The sequence below is a fragment of the Ranitomeya variabilis genome, chromosome 2, assembly GCF_051348905.1.
Source record: "Ranitomeya variabilis isolate aRanVar5 chromosome 2, aRanVar5.hap1, whole genome shotgun sequence".
Lineage (NCBI taxonomy): Eukaryota > Metazoa > Chordata > Amphibia > Anura > Dendrobatidae > Ranitomeya > Ranitomeya variabilis.
This window is the reverse complement of record NC_135233.1, coordinates 704,091,109-704,112,563: the sequence shown is the minus strand read 5'-3', so window position 1 is coordinate 704,112,563 and position 21,455 is coordinate 704,091,109. Positions and strand designations below refer to the sequence as shown.

The following is a 21,455-nucleotide window of genomic DNA, read 5'->3' as shown; positions in this document are numbered from 1 at the left end:
GGCTACTTTCACACTAGTGTTGGACGACGCACGACGAATTGCGTCGTTGTGACGCTAGCAGTGAATGCGCCGCATAATGGGGGCAGTGGATGCTGTTTTTCAATGCATCCGCTGCCCCATTGTGAGGTGCGGGGAGGCGGGCACAACGCACCAAAAAATGTTACAAGCAACGTTTTTTGGTGGCGACGGTCCGACACAACCGTCGCACGACGGTTGCGAGGTGTGACAATGCGTCGCTAATGCAAGTCAATGGAGAAAAAACGCATCCTGCAAGCACTTTTGCAGGATGCGTTTTTTCTACAAAACGACGCATAGCAGTGTCCTGTCCTGGCCGCACCTTCTACTGTACGCGGTCACGTGGGGCCGCTCATTTACAGTCATGAATAGGCGGCTCCACCCCTATGAGAGGTGGAGCCCCATATTCATAACTGTAATCGGCGGCCCCACGTGACCGCATACAGTAGAAGGTGCGGCCAGGACAGGACACTGCGAGGGAGGCGGGTATTTTCAGAACAGCGGGGGGGGGGGGGGGGGCGCACAGGAAGTGGGAGGGTGGTTGACAGATAGATCTTTCTTTTAAACACTTATTCATATCTTCTATGCAGCAAACGCTGCTGCAGAGAAGATATGAATCGCGGCTTCAGCACCATGTGGGGGGGACAGTGCTTACTGGAGCGCTGTCTCCTGCACCGCACACGGAGAACGTCCGTGTGAGGTACGGGTTTTACACGGACCCATTAACTTTAATGGGTCCGTGTAATACGTGCGCTCCCACGAACACTCACATGTCTCCGTGTTTGGCACACGGAGACACGGTCCGCAAAAAATCAATGACATCTGCACAGATGCATTGATTTTAATGTGTCTACGTGTGTCAGTGTCTCCGATACCTGAGGAAACTGTCACCTCACGTACTGGAGACACTGACGTGTGAAACCGGCCTTATAAGCTCATGTAACTATGACTACTAGCCAGCAACTCCAGTGAGGCTGCCGCGCACAAAGCGCCAGTCAGTAACAGCATACATGCACATGCGCACTCAACTGAGCTGAACTTCCGGCTTCCCTGCTCCTTAGCGCCCCAATTCCAGCTATTTGATTGGCCAGCATCACTCCTGCCTTAACTCCAGCTGTCCAATCACTTGCAGCTGTCGCTCTGAGTCCTCCCCCCACCTGTCCCCGCACGTGAGGTTGTGCTCGTTGAACAAGGCGGAGCTCTCAGACAGACTTTCTCCTCAGTGTCGGGGCGTTGCGTCATCACAAATGGGCGTGTTTCTTGGCGGCGGATGGTCTCGGAGGTTGAGAGTTCGCGCAGGCGCACAACCGTATTCTACTTCACTCATTCTCTGGCCCACATTGTGTTTACTTCTCGTCGGACATCGGGATAATGAAGCAGAACTCCAACGTGCCGGCGTTCCTGAGCAAGCTGTGGACGCTGGTGGAGGACGCCGACACCAACGAGTTCATAACGTGGAGCCAGGTACTCGCGTGTGCGGAGGTGGCACGGCTACTATCTTGTGGCTGCAGCGGCCTGGGGCTGTCATGTGGTGCCCTCCGGGGAGGCCCGGCCTGTAGTCGGCCGCTGAGCTCCCCGCCGCCAGGGCCGTGAGCTGAGCCCTCGTTGCTCCATGTGGCTGCTCCCCACCACGGCTATGGCCGAGCACAGGGCCCCGTCCCCCTGACCCGGTGACACCCCAGTGGCCTGACCCTTGGGACCGTCCTGTTCTGCTTTACAGCCAACCTCCTTTCTTCAGAAGTTCCCCCTGCCCATCTCCTCAGGTTGGGGACAAATAATCATAATTTTATATAGCGCCAACATATTCCGCAGCGCTTTACAATTATAGAGGGGACTTGTACAGACAATAGACATTACAGCATAACAGAAATCACAGTTCAAAATGGATACCAGGAGGAATGAGGGCCCTGCTCGTAAGCTTACAAACTATGAGGAAAAGGGGAGACACGAGAGGTGGATGGTCACCCCCAAAATGGAAGATGAGCTGCGGCCACCGGTATCAGGGGCTTATCTACAGCATTCTGTAATGCTGTAGATAAGCCCCCGATGTAACCTGAAAGATGAGAAAGAGGTTAGATTATACTCACCCAGGGGTGGTCCGGTCCGATGGTGTCGTGGTCCGGGGCTTCCCATCTTATTACAATGACGTCCTCTTCTTGTCTTCACGCCGCGGCTCCGGCGCAGGTGTACTTTGTCTGTCCTGTTGAGGGCAGAGCATAGTACTGCAGTGCGCCGGCGCTGGGCCTCTCTGACCTTTCCGGCGCCTGCGCACTGCAGTACTTTTTCTCTGGCAGACAAAATACGCCTGCTGAAGACAAGAGGACGTCATCGTAAGAAGATGGGAGGCGCCGGACCGCAACACCCATCGGGCCAAAACCGCAGCGGGACCATCCCTGGGTGAGTATAATCTAACCTCTTTTTCTCATCTTTCAGGATACATCGGGGGGCTTATCTACAGCATTCCAGAATGCGTTAGATAAGCCCCTGACGCTTGTGGGCTTAGCTCACCTTCCATTTTGGGGGTGACAGGTTCCCTTTAACGTTAGAAGGGGTTGTCCTGTTAAATTCTCACCAATCAGTGTGGTAACTGTTTTTTTTTTTCTTCTTTCTTTCTTTGTTTGTTTGGTCATCCTCCCTTCCCCTCGAGCTAAAACTGATAACTGACCAAACGGTTAGGGTACGAGGGTGTGCGCTCCTGTATGGCACCCCAGCTGAGGGTGTGTGCGCTCCCATATGGCGCCCCGGCTGAGGGTGTGTGCGCTCCCGTATGGCGCCCCGGCTGAGGGTGTGTGCGCTCCCGTATGGCGCCCCGGCTGAGGGTGTGTGCGCTCCCGTATGGCGCCCCGGCTGAGGGTGTGTGCGCTCCCGTATGGCGCCCCGGCTGAGGGTGTGTGCGCTCCCGTATGGCGCCCCGGCTGAGGGTGTGTGCGCTCCCGTATGGCGCCCCGGCTGAGGGTGTGTGCGCTCCCGTATGGCGCCCCGGCTGAGGGTGTGTGCGCTCCCGTATGGCGCTGAGGGTGTGTGCGCTCCCGTATGGCGCTGAGGGTGTGTGCGCTCCCGTATGGCGCTGAGGGTGTGTGCGCTCCCGTATGGCGCTGAGGGTGTGTGCGCTCCCGTATGGCGCTGAGGGTGTGTGCGCTCCCGTATGGCGCTGAGGGTGTGTGCGCTCCCGTATGGCGCTGAGGGTGTGTGCGCTCCCGTATGGCGCTGAGGGTGTGTGCGCTCCCGTATGGCGCTGAGGGTGTGTGCGCTCCCGTATGGCGCTGAGGGTGTGTGCGCTCCCGTATGGCGCTGAGGGTGTGTGCGCTCCCGTATGGCGCTGAGGGTGTGTGCGCTCCCGTATGGCGCTGAGGGTGTGTGCGCTCCCGTATGGCGCCCCGGCTGAGGGTGTGTGCGCTCCCGTATGGCGCCCCGGCTGAGGGTGTGTGCGCTCCCGTATGGCGCCCCGGCTGAGGGTGTGTGCGCTCCCGTATGGCGCCCCGGCTGAGGGTGTGTGCGCTCCCGTATGGCGCCCCGGCTGAGGGTGTGTGCGCTCACGTATGGCGCCCCGGCTGAGGGTGTGTGCGCTCCCCTATGGCGCCCCGGCTGAGGGTGTGTGCGCTCACGTATGGCGCCCCGGCTGAGGGTGTGTGCGCTCCCCTATGGCGCCCCGGCTGAGGGTGTGTGCGCTCCCGTATGGCGCTCCGGCTGAGGGTCTGTAATAATAGGGAATGGTCCACTGGCAATTGAGTGGTATTTTGAAGTGAGTGATCCCCCTTTTTTTTTTTGCATAAAAAAATGCATCAAATATTCATCATCTGAACTTGATCTAAAGGATTTTCTTTCTGGCCGGTAATACTTAGGATATACCATCTCTTAAAAGGAATCTGTCAGCAAGTTTTCTGCCATCTAATCTGAGAGCAGCAAAATGTTGATCCAGACCCTGATTCCAGCAATGTCACTTATTGAGTTGCTTGCTGTAGCTTTTTTATAAAATCACTTTTATAACCAGTGCGGTGAAGTCAATAGGCCGAACCTCCGAATCCTCGATTTCCCGCTGTTAACACCGTGTGTAAAATTAAGAATTAATTTAAAAATAAATAAAAAATGGTGTGGGCTTCCACTTAATTTTGATAACCTGCAGAGGTTATCAGCAGAAATGTGAGAGCAGGAATCCCTAATGTTTGTGTATGGCGCCCCGGCTGAGAGTGTGTGCACTCCCGTATGGCGCCCCGGCTGAGGGTGTGTGCGCTCCCGTATGGCGCCCCGGCTGAGGGTGTGTACGCTCCCGTATGGCGCCCCGGCTGAAGGTGTGTGCGCTCCCGTATGGCGCCCCAGCTTGAGGGTGTGTGCGCTCCCGTATGGCGCCCCGGCTGAGGGTGTGTGCGCTCCCGTATGGCGCCCCGGCTGAGGGTGTGTACGCTCCCGTATGGCGCCCCGGCTGAGGGTGTGTGCGCTCCCGTATGGCGCCCCAGCTGAGGGTGTGTGCGCTCCCGTATGGCGCCCCGGCTGAGGGTGTGTGCGCTCCCGTATGGCGCCCCAGCTGAGGGTGTGTGCGCTCCCGTATGGCGCCCCGGCTGAGGGTGTGTGCGCTCCCGTATGGCGCCCCAGCTGAGGGTGTGTGCGCTCCCGTATGGCGCCCCAGCTGAGGGTGTGTACGCTCCCGTATGGCGCCCCGGCTGAGGGTGTGTGCGCTCCCGTATGGCGCCCCGGCTGAGGGTGTGTGCGCTCCCGTATGGCGCCCCGGCTGAGGGTGTGTGCGCTCCCGTATGGCGCCCCGGCTGAGGGTGTGTGCGCTCCCGTATGGCGCCCCGGCTGAGGGTGTGTGCGCTCCCGTATGGCGCCCCGGCTGAGGGTGTGTGCGCTCCCGTATGGCGCCCCGGCTGAGGGTGTGTGCGCTCCCGTATGGCGCCCCGGCTGAGGGTGTGTGCGCTCCCGTATGGCGCCCCGGCTGAGGGTGTGTGCGCTCCCGTATGGCGCCCCGGCTGAGGGCACCAGCGGAGCTTTGCCAGATAAAGCGACTTCTGGAAAATGCCAGCGGTCACTTCTTGGCTTCGACATCGGTGTCTTTTATTCTGAAGCAGTTAACAGAAGAGACTAGATGGAACGTGTGCACATGATTTTATGCCGTAAATTTTCTGAGCTTTTCCAGGCGTATTCTGTGCAGAGTCCTCCTGACAATACAGTGCGCATCACCCTATGGTACATACTGTCCCTGACAAAACTGATTAATCTGATTAATAAGCTCTAATAATACTGATAAAAAAAATTAAAACTTGGATTTTTTTTTTCAAGAAAAATCATTCACTTGAAAGAGCAAAGTTCCTAAGATGCGTGTTATGCTGCAGCATTTCTGCCTGCATTTTTAAATAAGTAACTTGTAATTCTACATTTTTTTTTATTTTTTTTCCCCCAGCTGTGGTTTTTGTCTCCTTTTGGTATGGCAGGACCTTGTAAATATAACTGCTTTGGGTCATTCCAGCTACTTAGCATTAATAAAACTACTGATAAAGTCCTGTGCGAATTACGTGTCTTTTTATTGTGATTCTGCTGCATAAATGCTGTAAAGGCATGCACTTTTTCTATATACAGATTTTTTTTTTATTATTATTTGCATTTCATTCAAGTCTAATAGAATAATCTGTGCACAACCAGCTGTCAGTGCTGGAGCATATGGTGAGCAGTGACAGTAACTGTCAGTGTGTGACTGAAAATCGGCAGCGCTCAGGAGGAAATTAGTTAACATTCTCCCTGTAGCCACACTGTAATGTTATTTGTCCCTCTGTCGGCTATTATTATTATTATTTATTGTTATAGCGCTATTTATTCCATGGCGCTTTACATGTGAGGAGGGGTATACATAATAAAAACATGTACAATATTAAACAATACAAGTCATAACTGGTACAGGAGGAGAGTGGACCCTGCCTGCGAAGGCTCACAATCTACAAGGGATGGGTGATAATACAGTAGGTGAGGATAGAGCTGGTCATGCAGCGGTTTGGTTGATCAGTGGTTACTGCAGGTTGTAGGCTTGTCGGAGGAGGTGGGTCTTCAGGTTCTTTTTGAAGGTTTCGATGGCAGGCGAGAGTCTGATATGTTGTGGTTGAGAGTTCCAGAGTAGGGGTGATACGCGAGAGAAATCTTGTATACGATTGTGGGAAGAGGAGATCTTGTGAGGATCGGAGGTTGCGTGTAGGTAAGTACCGGGAGACGAGGTCACAGATGTATGGAGGAGACAGGTTGTGGATGGCTTTGTATGTCACGGTTAGGGTTTTGTACTGGAGTCTCTGGGTAATGGGGAGCCAGTGAAGGGATTGACAGAGGGGAAAGGCCGGAGAATAGCGGGGGGACAGGTGGATTAGTCGGGCAGCAGAGTTTAGAATAGATTGGAGGGGTCCGAGAGTGTTAGAGGGGAGGCCACAGAGCAGGAGGTTGCAGTAGTCAAGGCGAGAGATAATGGGGGCATGGACTAGGGTTTTTGCAGATTCTTGGTTGAGGAATGTACGGATTCGTGAAATATTTTTGAGTTGAAGTGGAAAGGGCTTGGATATGTGGTGTGAAGGAGAGATCAGCGTCAAGGATTGCCCCAATGCAGCGAGCTTGTGGGACTGGGGAGAGTGGGCAGCCATTTACTGTAACGGTTAGGTTCGTTGGGGGGTGGGGGGTTGCGTGAGATGGGGGAAGATGATGAATTCTGTTTTGTCCATGTTAAGTTTCAGAAATCTAGCGGAGAAGAAGGATGAAATAGTGGACAGACATTGAGGGATTCTGGTTAGTAGGGAGGTGATATCTGGTCCAGAGATGTAGATCTGTGTGTCATCAGCATAGAGGTGATACTGAAAGCCATGAGATTCTATGAGCTGTCCCAGGCCAGAGGTGTAAATGGAGAAGAGCAGGGGCCCAAGGACTGAATCTTGTGGGACTCCGACAGATAAGGGGCGAGGTGAGGAGGTGGTGTGTGAGTGGGAGACGCTGAATGTCCGGTCTGTTAGGTATAAGGAGATCCAGGATAGGGCCAAGTCTGTGATGTCAAGGGATGAGAGGGTCTGTAATAATTGGGAATGGTCCACTGGCAATTGAGTGGTATTTTGAAGTGAGTGATCCCCCTTTTTTTTTTTGCATAAAAAAATGCATCAAATATTCATCATCTGAACTTGATCTAAAGGATTTTCTTTCTGGCCGGTAATACTTAGGATATACCATCTCTTAAAAGGAATCTGTCAGCAAGTTTTCTGCCATCTAATCTGAGAGCAGCAAAATGTTGATCCAGACCCTGATTCCAGCAATGTCACTTATTGAGTTGCTTGCTGTAGCTTTTTTATAAAATCACTTTTATAACCAGTGGGGTGAAGTCAATAGGCCGAACCTCCGAATCCTCGATTTCCCGCTGTTAACCCCTTAACGACCTTTGACGCATACGCTGCGTCATGAAAGTCGGTGCCAAAACGACCTATGACGCAGCGTATGCGTCATGGAATGATCGCGTCCCTGCAGATCGGGTGAAGGGGTTAACTCCTATTTTACCCGATCTGCAGGGAGAGGGGGAGTGGTGCTTCAGCCTGGGGGGGTGGCTTCACCCCCCCGTGGCTACGATCGCTCTGATTGGCTGTTGAAAGTGAAACTGCCAATCAGCGATTTGTAATATTTCACCTAAAAAACTGGTGAAATATTACAATCCAGCCATGGCCGATGCTGCAATAACATCGGCCATGGCTGGAAATACTAAAGTGCCCCCCCCCACACCCACCGATCGCCCCCCCAGTGCTCCGTTAGTCCTCCGGTCCCCTCCGTCCGCCTGCCGGCTCCCCCGTCCTGCTGTCCGCTCCCTCCTTGCTCAGATCCCCCCCCCCCCCTGTGCTCCGATCACCCCCCCTGTGCTCCGATCCACCCCCCCACCACCCCTTCATACTTACCGATCCTCCCGGTGTCCGGCCGTCTCCTCCCTGGGCGCCGCCATCTTGGAAAATGGCGGGCGCATGCTCAGTGCGCCCGCCGAATCTGCCAGTCGGCAGATTCCTTACAGGTACATTTTGATCGCTGTGGTAGGTTCTATCACAGCGATCAAAATAAAAAAAATAATAAATAACCCCCCCCCCCCTTTATCACCCCCATAGGGACAATAATAAAATAAAGAATTTTTTTTTTTTTTTTTTTCCACTAGGGTTAGGGTTAGAACTAGGGTTAGAACTAGGGGTAGGGTTAGGGTTACGGGTAGGGTTAGGGGTAGGGTTATGGCATGTGCACACAGAGCGGATCGGCCGCGGATCCGCAGCGGATCGGCCGCGGATCCGCAGCGGATCCGCAGCGGATTGGCCGCGGATCGGCAGCGGATTGGCCGCGGATCGGCAGCGGATTGGCCGCGGATCGGCAGCGGATTGGCCGCGGATCGGCAGCGGATTGGCCGCGGATCGGCAGCGGATTGGCCGCGGATCGGCAGCGGATTGGCCGCGGATCGGCAGCGGATTGGCCGCGGATCGGCAGCGGATTGGCCGCGGATCGGCAGCGGATTGGCAGCGGACCCGCAGCGGATTGGCCGCGGATCGGCAGCGGATCCGCAGCGGATCGGCAGCGGATCGGCAGCGGATCGGCAGCGGATCGGCAGCGGATCGGCAGCGGATCGGCAGCGGATCGGCAGCGGATCGGCAGCGGATCGGCAGCGGATCGGCAGCGGATCGGCAGCGGATCGGCAGCGGATCGGCAGCGGATCGGCAGCGGATCGGCAGCGGATCGGCAGCGGATCGGCAGCGGATCGGCAGCGGATCGGCAGCGGATCGGCAGCGGATCGGCAGCGGATCCGCAGCGGATCCGCAGCGGATCGGCCGCGGATCCGCAGCGGATCGGCCGCGGAACCGCAGCGGATTGGCCGCGGATCGGCAGCGGATTGGCCGCGGATCGGCAGCGGATTGGCCGCGGATCGGCAGCGGATTGGCCGCGGATCGGCAGCGGATTGGCCGCGGATCGGCAGCGGATTGGCCGCGGATCGGCAGCGGATTGGCCGCGGATCGGCAGCGGATTGGCCGCGGATCGGCAGCGGATTGGCAGCGGACCCGCAGCGGATTGGCCGCGGATCGGCAGCGGATCCGCAGCGGATCCGCAGCGGATCGGCAGCGGATCCGCAGCGGATCGGCAGCGGATCCGCAGCGGATCGGCAGCGGATCGGCAGCGGATCGGCAGCGGATCGGCAGCGGATCGGCAGCGGATCGGCAGCGGATCGGCAGCGGATCGGCAGCGGATCGGCAGCGGATCCGCAGCGGATCGGCAGCGGATCGGCAGCGGATCCGCAGCGGATCCGCAGCGGATCCGCAGCGGATCCGCAGCGGATCCGCAGCGGATCGGCCGCGGATCCGCAGCGGATTGGCCGCGGAACCGCAGCGGATTGGCCGCGGATCCGCAGCGGATTGGCCGCTGCGAATTCGAAGCAGTTTTCCATCAGGTTTACAGTACCATGTACACCTAAGGAAAACCAAATCCGCTGTGCCCATGGTGCGGAAAATTCCGTGCAGAAACGCTGCGTTGTATTTTCCGCAGCATGTCAATTCTTTGTGCGGATTCCGCAGCGTTTTACACCTGTTCCTCAATAGGAATCCGCAGGTGAAATCCGCACAAAAAAACACTGGAAATCTGCTGTAAATCCGCAGGTAAAACGCAGTGCCTTTTACCTGCAGATTTTTCAAAAATCGTGCGGAAAAATCTCACACGAATCCGCAACGTGGGCACATAGCCTTAGGGTTAGGGTTGGAATTAGAGTTAGGGTTGGAATTAGGGCTAGGGTTTGAAATAGGGTTAAGATTAGGCTTGTGGTTAGGGTTACGGATAGGGTTAGGGGTGTGTTGGGGTTACAGTTGTGGTTAGGGTTGGGATTAGGGTTACGGTTGGGATTAGGGTTAGGATTAGGGTTGGAATTAGGGTTACGGGTGTGTTGCGGTTAGGGTTGTGGTTAGGGGTGTGTTGGGGTTAGGGTTGTGATTAGGGTTATGGCTACAGTTGGGATTAGGATTAGGGGTGTGTTGGGGTTAGTGTTGAAGTTAGAATTGAGGGGTTTCCACTGTTTAGGCACATCAGGGGTCTCCAAACGCAACATGGCGCCACCATTGATTCCAGCCAATCTTGCGTTCAAAAAGTCAAATGGTGCTCCCGCCCTTCCAAGCCCCGACGTGCGCCCAAACAGTGGTTTACCCCCACATTTGGGGTACCAGCGTACTCAGGACAAACTGGGCAACAACTGTTGGGGTCCAATTTCTCCTGTTACCCTTGCAAAAATAAAAAATTACTTGCTAAAACATAATTTTTGAGGAAAGAACAATTACTTTTTATTTTCACGGCTCTGCGTTATAAACTTCTGTGAAGCACTTGGGGGTTGAAAGTGCTCACCACACATCTAGATAAGTTCCTTCGGGGGTCTAGTTTCCAAAATGGGGTCACTTGTGGGGTGTTTCTACTGTTTAGGCACATCAGGGGCTCTGCAAATGCAATGTGACGCCCGCAGACCATTCCATCAAAGTCTGCATTTCAAATGTCACTACTTCCCTTCCGAGCCCTGACGTGCGCCCAAACAGTGGTTTACCCCCACATATGGGGTATCAGCGTACTCACAACAAACTGGGCAACAAATATTGGGGTCCAAATTCTCCTGTTACCCTTGTGAAAATAAAAAATTGCTTGCTAAAACATCTTTTTTGAGGAAAGAAAAATGATTTTTTATTTTCACGGCTCTGCGTTGTAAACTTCTGTGAAGCACTTGGGGGTTGAACGTGCTCACCACACATCTAGATAAGTTCCTTGGGGGGTCTAGTTTCCAAAATGGGGTCACTTGTGGGGGGTTTCTACTGTTTAGGCATATCAGGGGCTCTGCAAACGTAACATGATGCCCGCAGACCATTCCATCAAAGTCTGCATTCCAAAACGTCACTACTTCCCTTCCGAGCCCCGGCATGTGCCCAAACAGTGGTTTACCCCCACATATGGGGTATCAGCGTACTCAGGAGAAACTGGACAACAACTTTTGGGGTCCAATTTCTCCTGTTACTCTTGCAAAAATAAAAAAATTCTGGGCTAAAAAAATATTTTTGAGGAAAGGAAACACATTTTTTATTTTCACGGCTCTGCGTTATAAACTTCTGTGAAGCACTTGGGGGTTCAAAGTGCTCACCACACATCTAGATTAGTTCCTTGGGAGGTCTAGTTTCCAAAATGGGGTCACTTGTGCGGGAGCTCCAATGTTTAGGCACACAGGGGCTCTCCAAACGCGACATGGTGTCCGCTAATGATTGGAGCTAATTTTCCATTCAAAAAGCCAAATGGCGTGCCTTCCCTTCCGAGCCCTGCCGTGCGCCCAAACAGTGGTTTACCCCCACATATGGGGTATCATCGTACTCAGGACAAACTGGACAACAACATTTGGGACCCAATTTCTCCTATTACCCTTGGGAAAATAAAAAATTCTGGGCTAAAAATCATTTTTGAGGAAAGAAAAATTATTTTTTTATTTTCACGGCTCTGCGTTATAAACTTCTGTGAAGCACCTGGAGGTTATAAGTGCTCACTATGCATCTAGATAAGTTCCTTGGGGGGTCTAGTTTCAAAAATGGGGTCACTTGTAGGGGAGCTCCAATGTTTAGGCACACAGGGGCTCTCCAAACGCGACATGGTGTCCGCTAACGATTGGAGCTAATTTTCCATTCAAAAAGTCAAATGGCACGCCTCCCTTTCCGAGCCTTGCCGTGCACCCAAACAGTGGTTTACCCCCACATATGAGGTATCGGCATACTCAGGAGAAATTGCCCAACAAATTTTAGGATCCATTTTATCCTGTTGCCCATGTGAAAATGAAAGAATTGAGGCTAAAAGAAATTTTGTGTGAAAAAAAAGTACTTTTTCATTTTTGCGGATCAATTTGTGAAGCACCTGGGGGTTTAAAGTGCTCACTATGCCTCTAGATGAGTTCCTTGGGGGGTCTAGTTTCCAAAATGGGGTCACTTGTGGAGGAGCTCCAATGTTTAGGCACACAGGGGCTTTCCAAACGCGACATGGTGTCCGCTAACGATGGAGATAATTTTTCATTCAAAAAGTCAAATGGCGCTCCTTCCCTTCCGAGCCTTACCATGTGCCCAAACAGTGGTTTACCCCCACATGTGAGGTATTGGTGTACTCAGGAGAAATTGCCCAACAAAATTTAGGATCCATTTTATCCTGTTGCCCATGTGAAAATGAAAAAATTGAGGCTAAAATAATTTTTTTGTGAAAAAAAAGTACTTTTTCATTTTTACGGATCAATTTGTGAAGCACCTGAGGGTTTAAAGTGCTCACTATGCTTCTAGATAAGTTCCTTGGGGGGTCTAGTTTCCAAAATGGGGTCACTTGTGGGGGAGCTCCAATGTTTAGGCACACGGGGGCTCTCCAAACGTGACATGGTGTGGGCTAAAGATTGGAGCCAATTTTTCATTCAAAAAGTCAAATGGCGCTCCTTCCCTTCCGAGCCCTGCCGTGCGCCCAAACAGTGGTTTACCCCCACATATGAGGTATCAGCGTACTCAGGACAAATTGGACAACAACGTCCGTGGTCCAGTTTCTCCTTTTACCGCTGGGAAAATAAAAAAATTGTTGCTAAAAGATCATTTTTGTGACTAAAAAGTTAAATGTTCATTTTTTACTTCCATGTTGCTTCTGCTGCTGTGAAACACCTGAAGGGTTAATAAACTTCTTGAATGTGGTTTTGAGCACCTTGACGGGTGCAGTTTTTAGAATGGTGTCACTTTTGGGTATTTTCAGCCATATAGAACCCTCAAAATGACTTCAAATGTGAGGTGGTCCCTAAAAAAAATGGTTTTGTAAATTTTGTTGTAAAAATAAGAAATCACTGGTCAAATTTTAACCCTTATAACTTCCTAGCAAAAAAAAAAAAATGTTTCCAAAATTGTGCTGATGTAAAGTAGACATGTGGGAAACGTTATTTATTAACTATTTTGTGTCACATAACTCTCTGGTTTAACAGAATAAAAATTCAAAATGTGAAAATTGCGAAATTTTCAAATTTTTTGCCAAATTTCCGTTTTTTTCACAAATAAACTCAGAAATTATCGACCTAAATTTACCACTAACATGAAGCCCAATATGTCACGAAAAAACAATCTCAGAATCGCTAGGATCCGTTGAAGCGTTCCTGAGTTATTACCTCATAAAGGGACACTGGTCAGAATTTCAAAAAACGGCAAGGTCATTAAGGCCAAAATAGGCTGGGTCATGAAGGGGTTAACACTGTGTGTAAAATTAAGAATTAGTTTAAAAATAAATAAAAAATGGTGTGGGCTTCCACTTAATTTTGATAACCTGCAGAGGTTATCAGCAGAAATGTGAGAGCAGGAATCCCTAATGTTTGTGTATGGGAGACACTTTAGCAAAAAGTCTCCTTCCACTTTCTCAGAGGCAATTGATAACTAAACAGAGCCTGCAGAGGAGAAAACTGGTGAAAAATGAGAGATGCATTATTAGTCGGGGCTTACTGTGAAGAGCCATTGCCACGCATTGGACTGAGCTCGAGGCACTTTCAAGCTCATTTTCATAAGCAAAGTATTATTTCTTTGCGATTCCACTATCTGCATCTGTATATAATAAAGGAGGCATGCCAAGAGGGATGTTGATCAATGAAGAGTGGGCTTGATTACAGCACAGTGTATAGAGTTCACTGTATAGCGCCTCCAGAAGACTATTGTGCATGTTATAGGGCAGCAGTAGCTGAGCAGAATTTTACATAGTCTTCTAACACACATCCTATATTATGGTAGGCACACATATGGCCACATATACAATGTAGCAGGTTCCCTTTAATAGACATGACGACTTGATTTCTGTTGATGGGGAATTTTCAGATTTAGTGCATCACTTAATTTTATGGTCAACCCCTGAAAAAATTACTCAACTGCTGTTCACAAGTGGCAGACTGAGATGAATTAGAAAAAGTGGGAAAGCGGGAGGTTTCGGTTTTAGGCACCCAAGTCCTAGACCTTGGTAAGGCCATTGCATCCTGGAAAGGAAGTTAAGGCTCCTATCATGCTGGCGGAATAGTGGATGGCAAGTTGAGAGCTTTATAACTTTGGGTTGTTCCTGGACATATTAGACCAGTGCCCCACCCTCAATTGCAACTTTATCTTGTGGGTAATGAGGGCAGCAGGCCCATGCTTTTCTACAGGTTGTGCACAAAAACACGTGTGCGATGCTGTCATCTTCACAATTAATATTTTTCTTTGATCTTTGTCTTTTTTTCAGAATGGCCAGAGTTTTTTGGTTCTTGATGAACAACGGTTTGCAAAGGAGATCCTGCCCAAGTACTTCAAACACAATAACATGGCCAGCTTTGTGAGACAGCTTAATATGTGTAAGTCTGATGAAATCCCAGTGTATGATGGTTATTGTCTGGCACAAGCAGAATGGGACGGACAGGTAACATTAGGGGACCGTGATGAGACCTAGAAGAGCACCTCGTTGTGTTTAGGGGTGTGAATAAGACCATCTTTCCAGTACCAGATTGTCAGTTTGTGTACTTGTGCATTGTGCCTCCGATTCACTTCTGTATGTCTCTCTCCCATAAAGATGGCTTCAGGAAGGTGGTTCATGTGGACTCTGGGATTGTAAAGCAGGAGAGGGATGGACCAGTTGAATTTCAACATCCTTTCTTCATCCAAGGGCAAGATGAGTTATTGGAGAATATAAAGAGGAAGGTAAGACTTCGGTTTCTTATCAGTGCTTCCAACACCCCCACCTCCCATTCTGCTGGAACGCCTGAGGCTATGTGCACACGTCAGGATTTCTGGCAGAAATTTTCCTGACAAAAACCGGACATTTCTGCCAGAAATCCGCATGCTGTTTTACTGCGATTTTACCGCGTTTTTGACGCAATTTTTGTGCGTTTTTTTCCCCAATGCATAGAATAGCAGGAAAAAACGCAAAATTAATGAACATGCTGCTTTTTTTGCGGAAAAAAAACACACCATGTGCACAAAACATGCAGAATGCATTCTAAATGATAGGATGCATAATGTATGCGTTTTTAATGAGTTTTTACAGCGTTTTTATCACGAAAAAAACGCAAAAAAACCTGAACGTGTGCACATACCCTGATAATTAGCTGGAATTGCCAGAGGAAGCTGTAAAAGATCACCCATATAGATTCTTCCATAAAGGCTATGGGTTCCAAAAGGGGCCATGACAAGTTTATGTGAGAGCCCCATGTCTTTTCTAACTTTCTATATTTACAACCTAATAACTTTTGTAATTAGCATTTTTGCCACAATCCACATAACACAACCGTGCTAACTAAATAACCCTACCACTATAGCCTGATACATACTGCCTGTCAGCGGAGGTTGGCAGCCTAACACACAATACGAGACTGGTGCCCCCGCTCCTCGGTGGCTGTCCCTAAATCTCCTGGGTGCACCCTAGACTGGTGTCTCATATAGACCACCATTTACACACCACAGGAAAAAATGGAGAAAATTAGGAATTGCCAATAAAGGATGTTGAATGGCAGATGGCAATACTAGATAAATGTGACAGGGTGAAAAACACAAAGTGCAATAGTGCTGGTAAACATATAGTGCCTCACTATACTGTTCCTTACTAATATAAAATACTTGCTTAGCTGTGGGGGTTGGCACCCTACTGTTCAGCGGATATGGTGCCCCCACTCTGCGGTGGCTCACCCTTAGGAACCCTACAGATATTGAAAACATGTCATATGAGAAGCTCCAAGCGGATGGCCATATTTGTACAAGAAAAGCCGATTTTGAAAATAAAAAACGCACAGCACTGATTAAAGACTGGTATTACATATTATGTCATAATGACACCAGTTAGTGAGGAAAGATACTCATCATGTATGATGTCCAGACACGCCTCAATTCGGATCACCAGGAGGCTCAGATATATTGATTGTGGCTGTTTCATGGTTTTAAAGTAACAAATAAACGTATAATTTTATCTGCAATATCATTAGGATATAAGGTTATTTTTGTTGGTTTTCTTGATTTTTTTTTTTTTTTTTTTTTTTTTTTTTAATTATTATAAACCTTATTTGAAACTATTTTCTTTAGTTTTTTTTTTATTCGCTTTATTGCATAATACCCTACACTTCTCCCAAGCTAGCTAATCCCTAAATTTTTTGTTTGTTTTTTGTTTAAACTTTCCTTCCTGGGATGTTTTCTTTGAGAGGAGTTGCAAACAAGAAGTCATAGGGGCTGCACTCTATTCTTTGCAGTGTTTATCATCCCTCCTGGAACAGGACGTCATCAGGGGACAATGATGGAAGCAGTGAGTGACAACAGCATCCCCCCTCATGATTTCTTTGAGCCCAGTGACAGAAGGTGTGAGAAAGGGCTGGTGTCACTCAATGCTTCTATCTCTGCCCCCTGACATCTTGTTTCAAAATTAGAAGATGTGGCTTAAATTGAAGCTGAGAGCAAGTACTTCCCTTGCCTCTCCCACAACATCTATTACTCCGGATCAGGACATCTCCAGAGGGTGACCATGCAAAAATTCTAGTAATTGCTGTGCTGCCCCTTGATGACATCCTGTTCCCGGAGGGGTGATGAACGCTGCGAGGAGTGAGTGCAGCCCCAGCTTCCTGTGATGTCCTGCTTTATACTCCTCTCAAACAATGTCACAGGGAGTGCAGTGAAAAAAAAAAAAAAACACATTTAGATATTGGATAGGGGAAAGTGTAGGTCATTGTGTAATAATGCCAATTACAAAAGTGGTTGGAGTATAAAAACATTTAGAAAGGATTAGGCCTAATTCAGCCTTAAATGGGTTTTCCACTACTTGGGCAACTGCTTCTGAGTCCATGTTTCCCTCCAGTAAAATAACAGCTAAACTTGCCTCCAGTGCTATTCCAGGGCTCTCTTGACATTTTCAATCCCTGCAGCCAAACACTGCTGGCTTCACTCTTCCTTCCTATAAATGTAATTGACATACAGAGGAAGTGAGAGCTGCAGCTGCTCTCACTTCCTCCAGATGACTCGATTTCTCTGAAGGAGAATAAAGTGAAGTCAGTGCTGATTAGCTGCAGTGATCGCGTGAGATAACATCTTTGAGCAATTTTTGAGGACTAGTTCCAGCTTCAGGTATAGGTGTGATTTTCCAGGGTTATACACAAAGGGATTAAGAAGTAGTGGACAACCCCTTTTAACCCCTTAATACGCCTTTTAACTGACCTGCGATATAAGAGCTGCGCTTAGTAACCCGATGTTTACCCTGGTTACCAGTGTAAAATGTAAAAAAAACAAACAGTACATACTCACCTTCGCGTCCCCCGGCGTCCGCTTCCTGCACTGACTGAGCGCCGACCCCAACAGCAGAGCGGTGACGTCACCGCTGTGCTGTACTTTCACTTTACGGCCGGCGCTCAGTCAGTCAGTGCGACGCGAAGGTGAGTATGTACTGTTGGTTTTTTTACATTTTACACTGGTAACCAGGGTAAACATCGGGTTACTAAGCACGGCCCTGCGCTTAGTAACCCGATATTTACCCTGGTTACTATTGTAAAACATTGCTGGCATCGTTGCTTTTGCTGTCAAACACAACGATACACGGCGATCTGACGACCAAATAAGGTGCTGGCCTTCTAGCTCCAACCAGCGATATCAGAGCGGGATCCTGATCGCTGCTGCGTGTCACACTCAACGATATCGCTAGCCAGGAATCTGCAACGTCACGGATCGCTAGCGATATCGTTTAGTGTGAAGGTACCTTTACAGAATAGTATCCCCATACAGGTGACAATCCGGCAGCTGTACACTATAGCTGACAACTTGCTGCATCAGCCACGATCAGTTTGGCACTGTCCAAATCTGTTTAACCCCTTAGATGCTGCTGTCAATAATGACTATATCATATAAATGATTAACAGATTGTGGGGGCTTCCTCTTTATCCCAGTTGGTGCCCTCAGATCATGATTGTGTGGTCCTGATGTTAGCCATGGCAATTCGTGGCCAAATAGCGGCCTTAGAGTCTGATGGCTGTTATAACCTGCTCAGAAGTTAGCAGCATTTAGGTGGTGACAATACACATTTTCATTTCTGTCATGCCACTTTGCATTAATTCCTGAAAATCACCTGAAGGGTTAATAAACTACCCGACAGCAGTTTTCAATATGTCAGAGGGCTCTGTTTTTAAAATGGTATAACTTTTTGGGGTTTCCCAATATATGTGACCCCTAAAGGCACTTGAAACATGGATAGGTTCCTAAAAAAATAAATTTTGTAAATTTCCTTGAAAAAATGAAAAATAGTTGCTACACTTTTAAACCTCCTAAAATGCTAACAAAATAAAAGAACATTTTAAAAATGGTGCTGATGTAAAGCGGACATGTGGGAAATATTATTTCTTAATGTTTTGCTATGGTATGCCTATCTGGATTAAAGGGATAATCATTCAAAGTTTGAAAATCACACATTTTTTAAAATTTTTCTCAAATTTCTGATATTTTTTTCTAAATAAACGCAAAACATATCGACCTCAATTTACAATTATCATAACGTATAATGTGTCATGAAAAAACAATCTCAAAATCACTGGGATTTGTCAAAGCGTACCAGAGTTATTACCACATATAGTGACACTGGTCAGATTTTAAAAATTTGGCTCCGTCACTAAGGGGTTAAAGAGTGACTATTTTCATAATTCAATAGTACATGTGAAAACTTTGTAATTTATTTTATTATGGAAATACACTCCATACTCCACCGGGACTGATCATTCCTTTTCAAAATCCCTCAATACACGGGTAAATTCTGTTTTCCGTGAATACTGAGATTCCCATTACTGAGATGGGAAATGCCAGTTGTTTCTCATAAGATTCTATGGAAAATTGTATTTGTTTTTATTTATTTATTTTTTTCATATTTGTTAAAGCATTTTCTGTTTCCACTGTATTTAATAGTCCCCTTAGGGGACTTGAGGCTGCGATCATCTGATTGATTGTGCTGTACCTAGCATTGAAGTGATTGGATATTAAAGAGCACCATGTAAGCTTTTAAAGTGATTGTAACCCCTTACATCGATGTGCATTATCGGTGACCCCAGATATTGGAGCCTGCAGTAGCCCAACCGATCATCCCTGGATAATGAATCGCTGAGTGTTCTCATAGTCTAGCACTGCAGATTTTGCATATGATTGCATATGTACTGTGTGTTATACAAGGATATTACTTTTCTTCTCCAATATTATGTATAGAGTCATATCTGGGTGTTTTGTATTTTGCTAGGTATCCTCTGCACGACCTGAGGAGGCAAAGGTGAGACAGGAAGATATATCCAAAATCCTGAACAGCGCAGCTAAAGTTCAAGTCAAACAAGACACTATTGATTCCCGATTATTCACCCTGAAAAGGTAATCTGCTATAGACGGTAAAGACTTGGTAAACCCAATGTGGATATCATGGGTGGGCCCCCCTCGATATTTAGGAGAAGAGTCGCTTAGAAAGATCAGTTCTCCTGTTGGCAGGTGCATTTCAGTCCTGTAATACATGGGTGGAACTGTGTGCGATGGCTGTGGTTCTGTCTCTTCAAATGGTAGGGATGCTATTTTTGTATGGGTTTTTTTTTTTTGGGTCATTAAAGATGTTTTAGGGATTTTTTTTTTAAATTTTTCTATGGTTTACTCGTTCATCAAGGGGACTTGAACATTCGATTGCTACTACACTGTGCAACTGAAGTTGTACAGTGCATTATTTAATTTGTCAGTGCTTGACGGACAGTTAATGTATCAGGCCCAGCCTCCAGCAGGAACAGATTGGCTTTCATGTCTGCCATATTCCGTAGTCTTCGGTAGGAATCTGGTTGCCATAGTAACCTGTTGACACCCTGCGGTAGCACTGCTACGATGCCTATGGACAGACAAAGGGAGCCATATCCCATTGTCTAACTCCTCACTTGCTACTGTCACTATTCACAGTGGAATCTGAGGGGTTAAAGTGCTAAGATCAGTGTTTTGTCTGGTCTGGGCACATGCAGCAGGAGCCTGGTGGTGTATTGCAGCTGGTTGCGGATGGCATGTGCACAACTCCTTAGCCCGTGTCATCCATCAGACATAACTAGATCGTCCATTTCTGGGAAGGGGTTAATGTTTTGTTCTCTGATCTTAAGCGGATGTCAAACTGATAACTGACATACCTGTGATCTCGCTGCCAGTAGTCACTCCTAGGCCTCGGTCATCCCAGTGTCACTGAATCTTGGTGTTAACATATGTTCATCTACAGCTGTCTCTTCCCAGCTGTCATACTCTTAAAGGGGTCATTTCAGCGTAATTATTGTATAGTTGTGCAGCATGTGGTGATGATTGGCTTCAGCGTGATTTCATTGCTGCAGGCAAAACGCTAGGACCGGAACAGCAGTAGTGTTAGTGCTTGCTCTGTTTTAGTTTTTTTTCAGCGTTTTGGACCACTTTCCTGGAAGTGGACAAGCCCTTTAAGTTTTCCACCTGCATTTAGCACTGAGGGTGGTTGCTTTTGTGCTAAAGCAGTTCAGTTTTCTCATTGTTTGGAGGGGCAGCTTTGTAGACTTGTTCTGATAGGTGACCTTGGGTGAAAGCACATGTTTAAAGGGGTTGTCCACTACATTCTGGAGTGCCCCCATCGATTTAAACCTTGTACAGAAGTATTTTTGGAAATGGCTTTTGTTGCCATCTGTACCAGTAAGCGGCGCCATCACTGACTGCTCACTCGTCATTATGTGATCCCGGCTTATGCCACCGCTGGCATCCACTGATGTCACATCAAGTTCCAGAATCCCTTGCATCACTTGTGCGTGACCCAGTCGTATTGGACAACCTCCTTAATGAAAGCCTATAAATCCAACAGGGGATGTGAAAGTTATTGCTCATCCTCTTCATTTCCGTTATTTCATAAACTTGCAATTCTGGGTTTTTATTATGTTTAATGCTAAAGCGCAAAGTCATAATATCCTATTCATTCATTACCTGCTGCAAGGTGACGGTCTGGTATGATCACAAGCTGCCACAAGTTTTGGCGATTTCACTGTAGAATTTAAGGGAAAATGCGTTCTAACTTAAACGTGTGAGCATGGCAGTACTCCTCCCCATTCCCCTAATCGTCCCCTTGTTCTCACAAGCCCTTCGTATAGATGTCCTCGAGTAGTTCCGTCTAATGTGCCTTCTGATGCCCCCTGGTGGTGGTAGCTGTATACAGGTCACTCCTGTGCGTTCTTCCTAGCAAGATCGTTCATTCTTCTTGGCTGCTTGTACCAGGAGAAATAGAGCTAAATGCTACAAGTGGAAGCAGCTAACAAATGTTCGCTTAATTTATACTTTCTGAGGCAACAGAGCTTGTATCTGCATGACAAAATTCCTTTATGTATCTTGTATATACGTGGATGCGGTGGCCATAATTGCAGAAATATAACCTTTTGGGGCTTCGCTGTTTGTCATGGACTGTCCCTTTTTTAT

The 21,455-nt window shown here is 48.3% G+C and overlaps 1 protein-coding gene across 1 annotated transcript in view; it reads left to right on the top strand.

Annotated features, from left to right (window-relative positions):
* The first annotated feature begins 1,099 nt into the window (after positions 1-1,099).
* The window catches only part of HSF2 (heat shock transcription factor 2), a 52,844-nt gene continuing 32,488 nt past the window's right edge, over positions 1,100-21,455 (top strand). The window contains exons 1-4 of the mRNA XM_077289456.1: positions 1,100-1,479; positions 14,260-14,368; positions 14,584-14,711; positions 19,258-19,382. Of these exons, the coding sequence (XP_077145571.1) occupies positions 1,387-1,479; positions 14,260-14,368; positions 14,584-14,711; positions 19,258-19,382 (455 nt within the window). The 5' untranslated portion in view covers positions 1,100-1,386. The remainder of the gene's footprint in view (positions 1,480-14,259; positions 14,369-14,583; positions 14,712-19,257; positions 19,383-21,455) is intronic.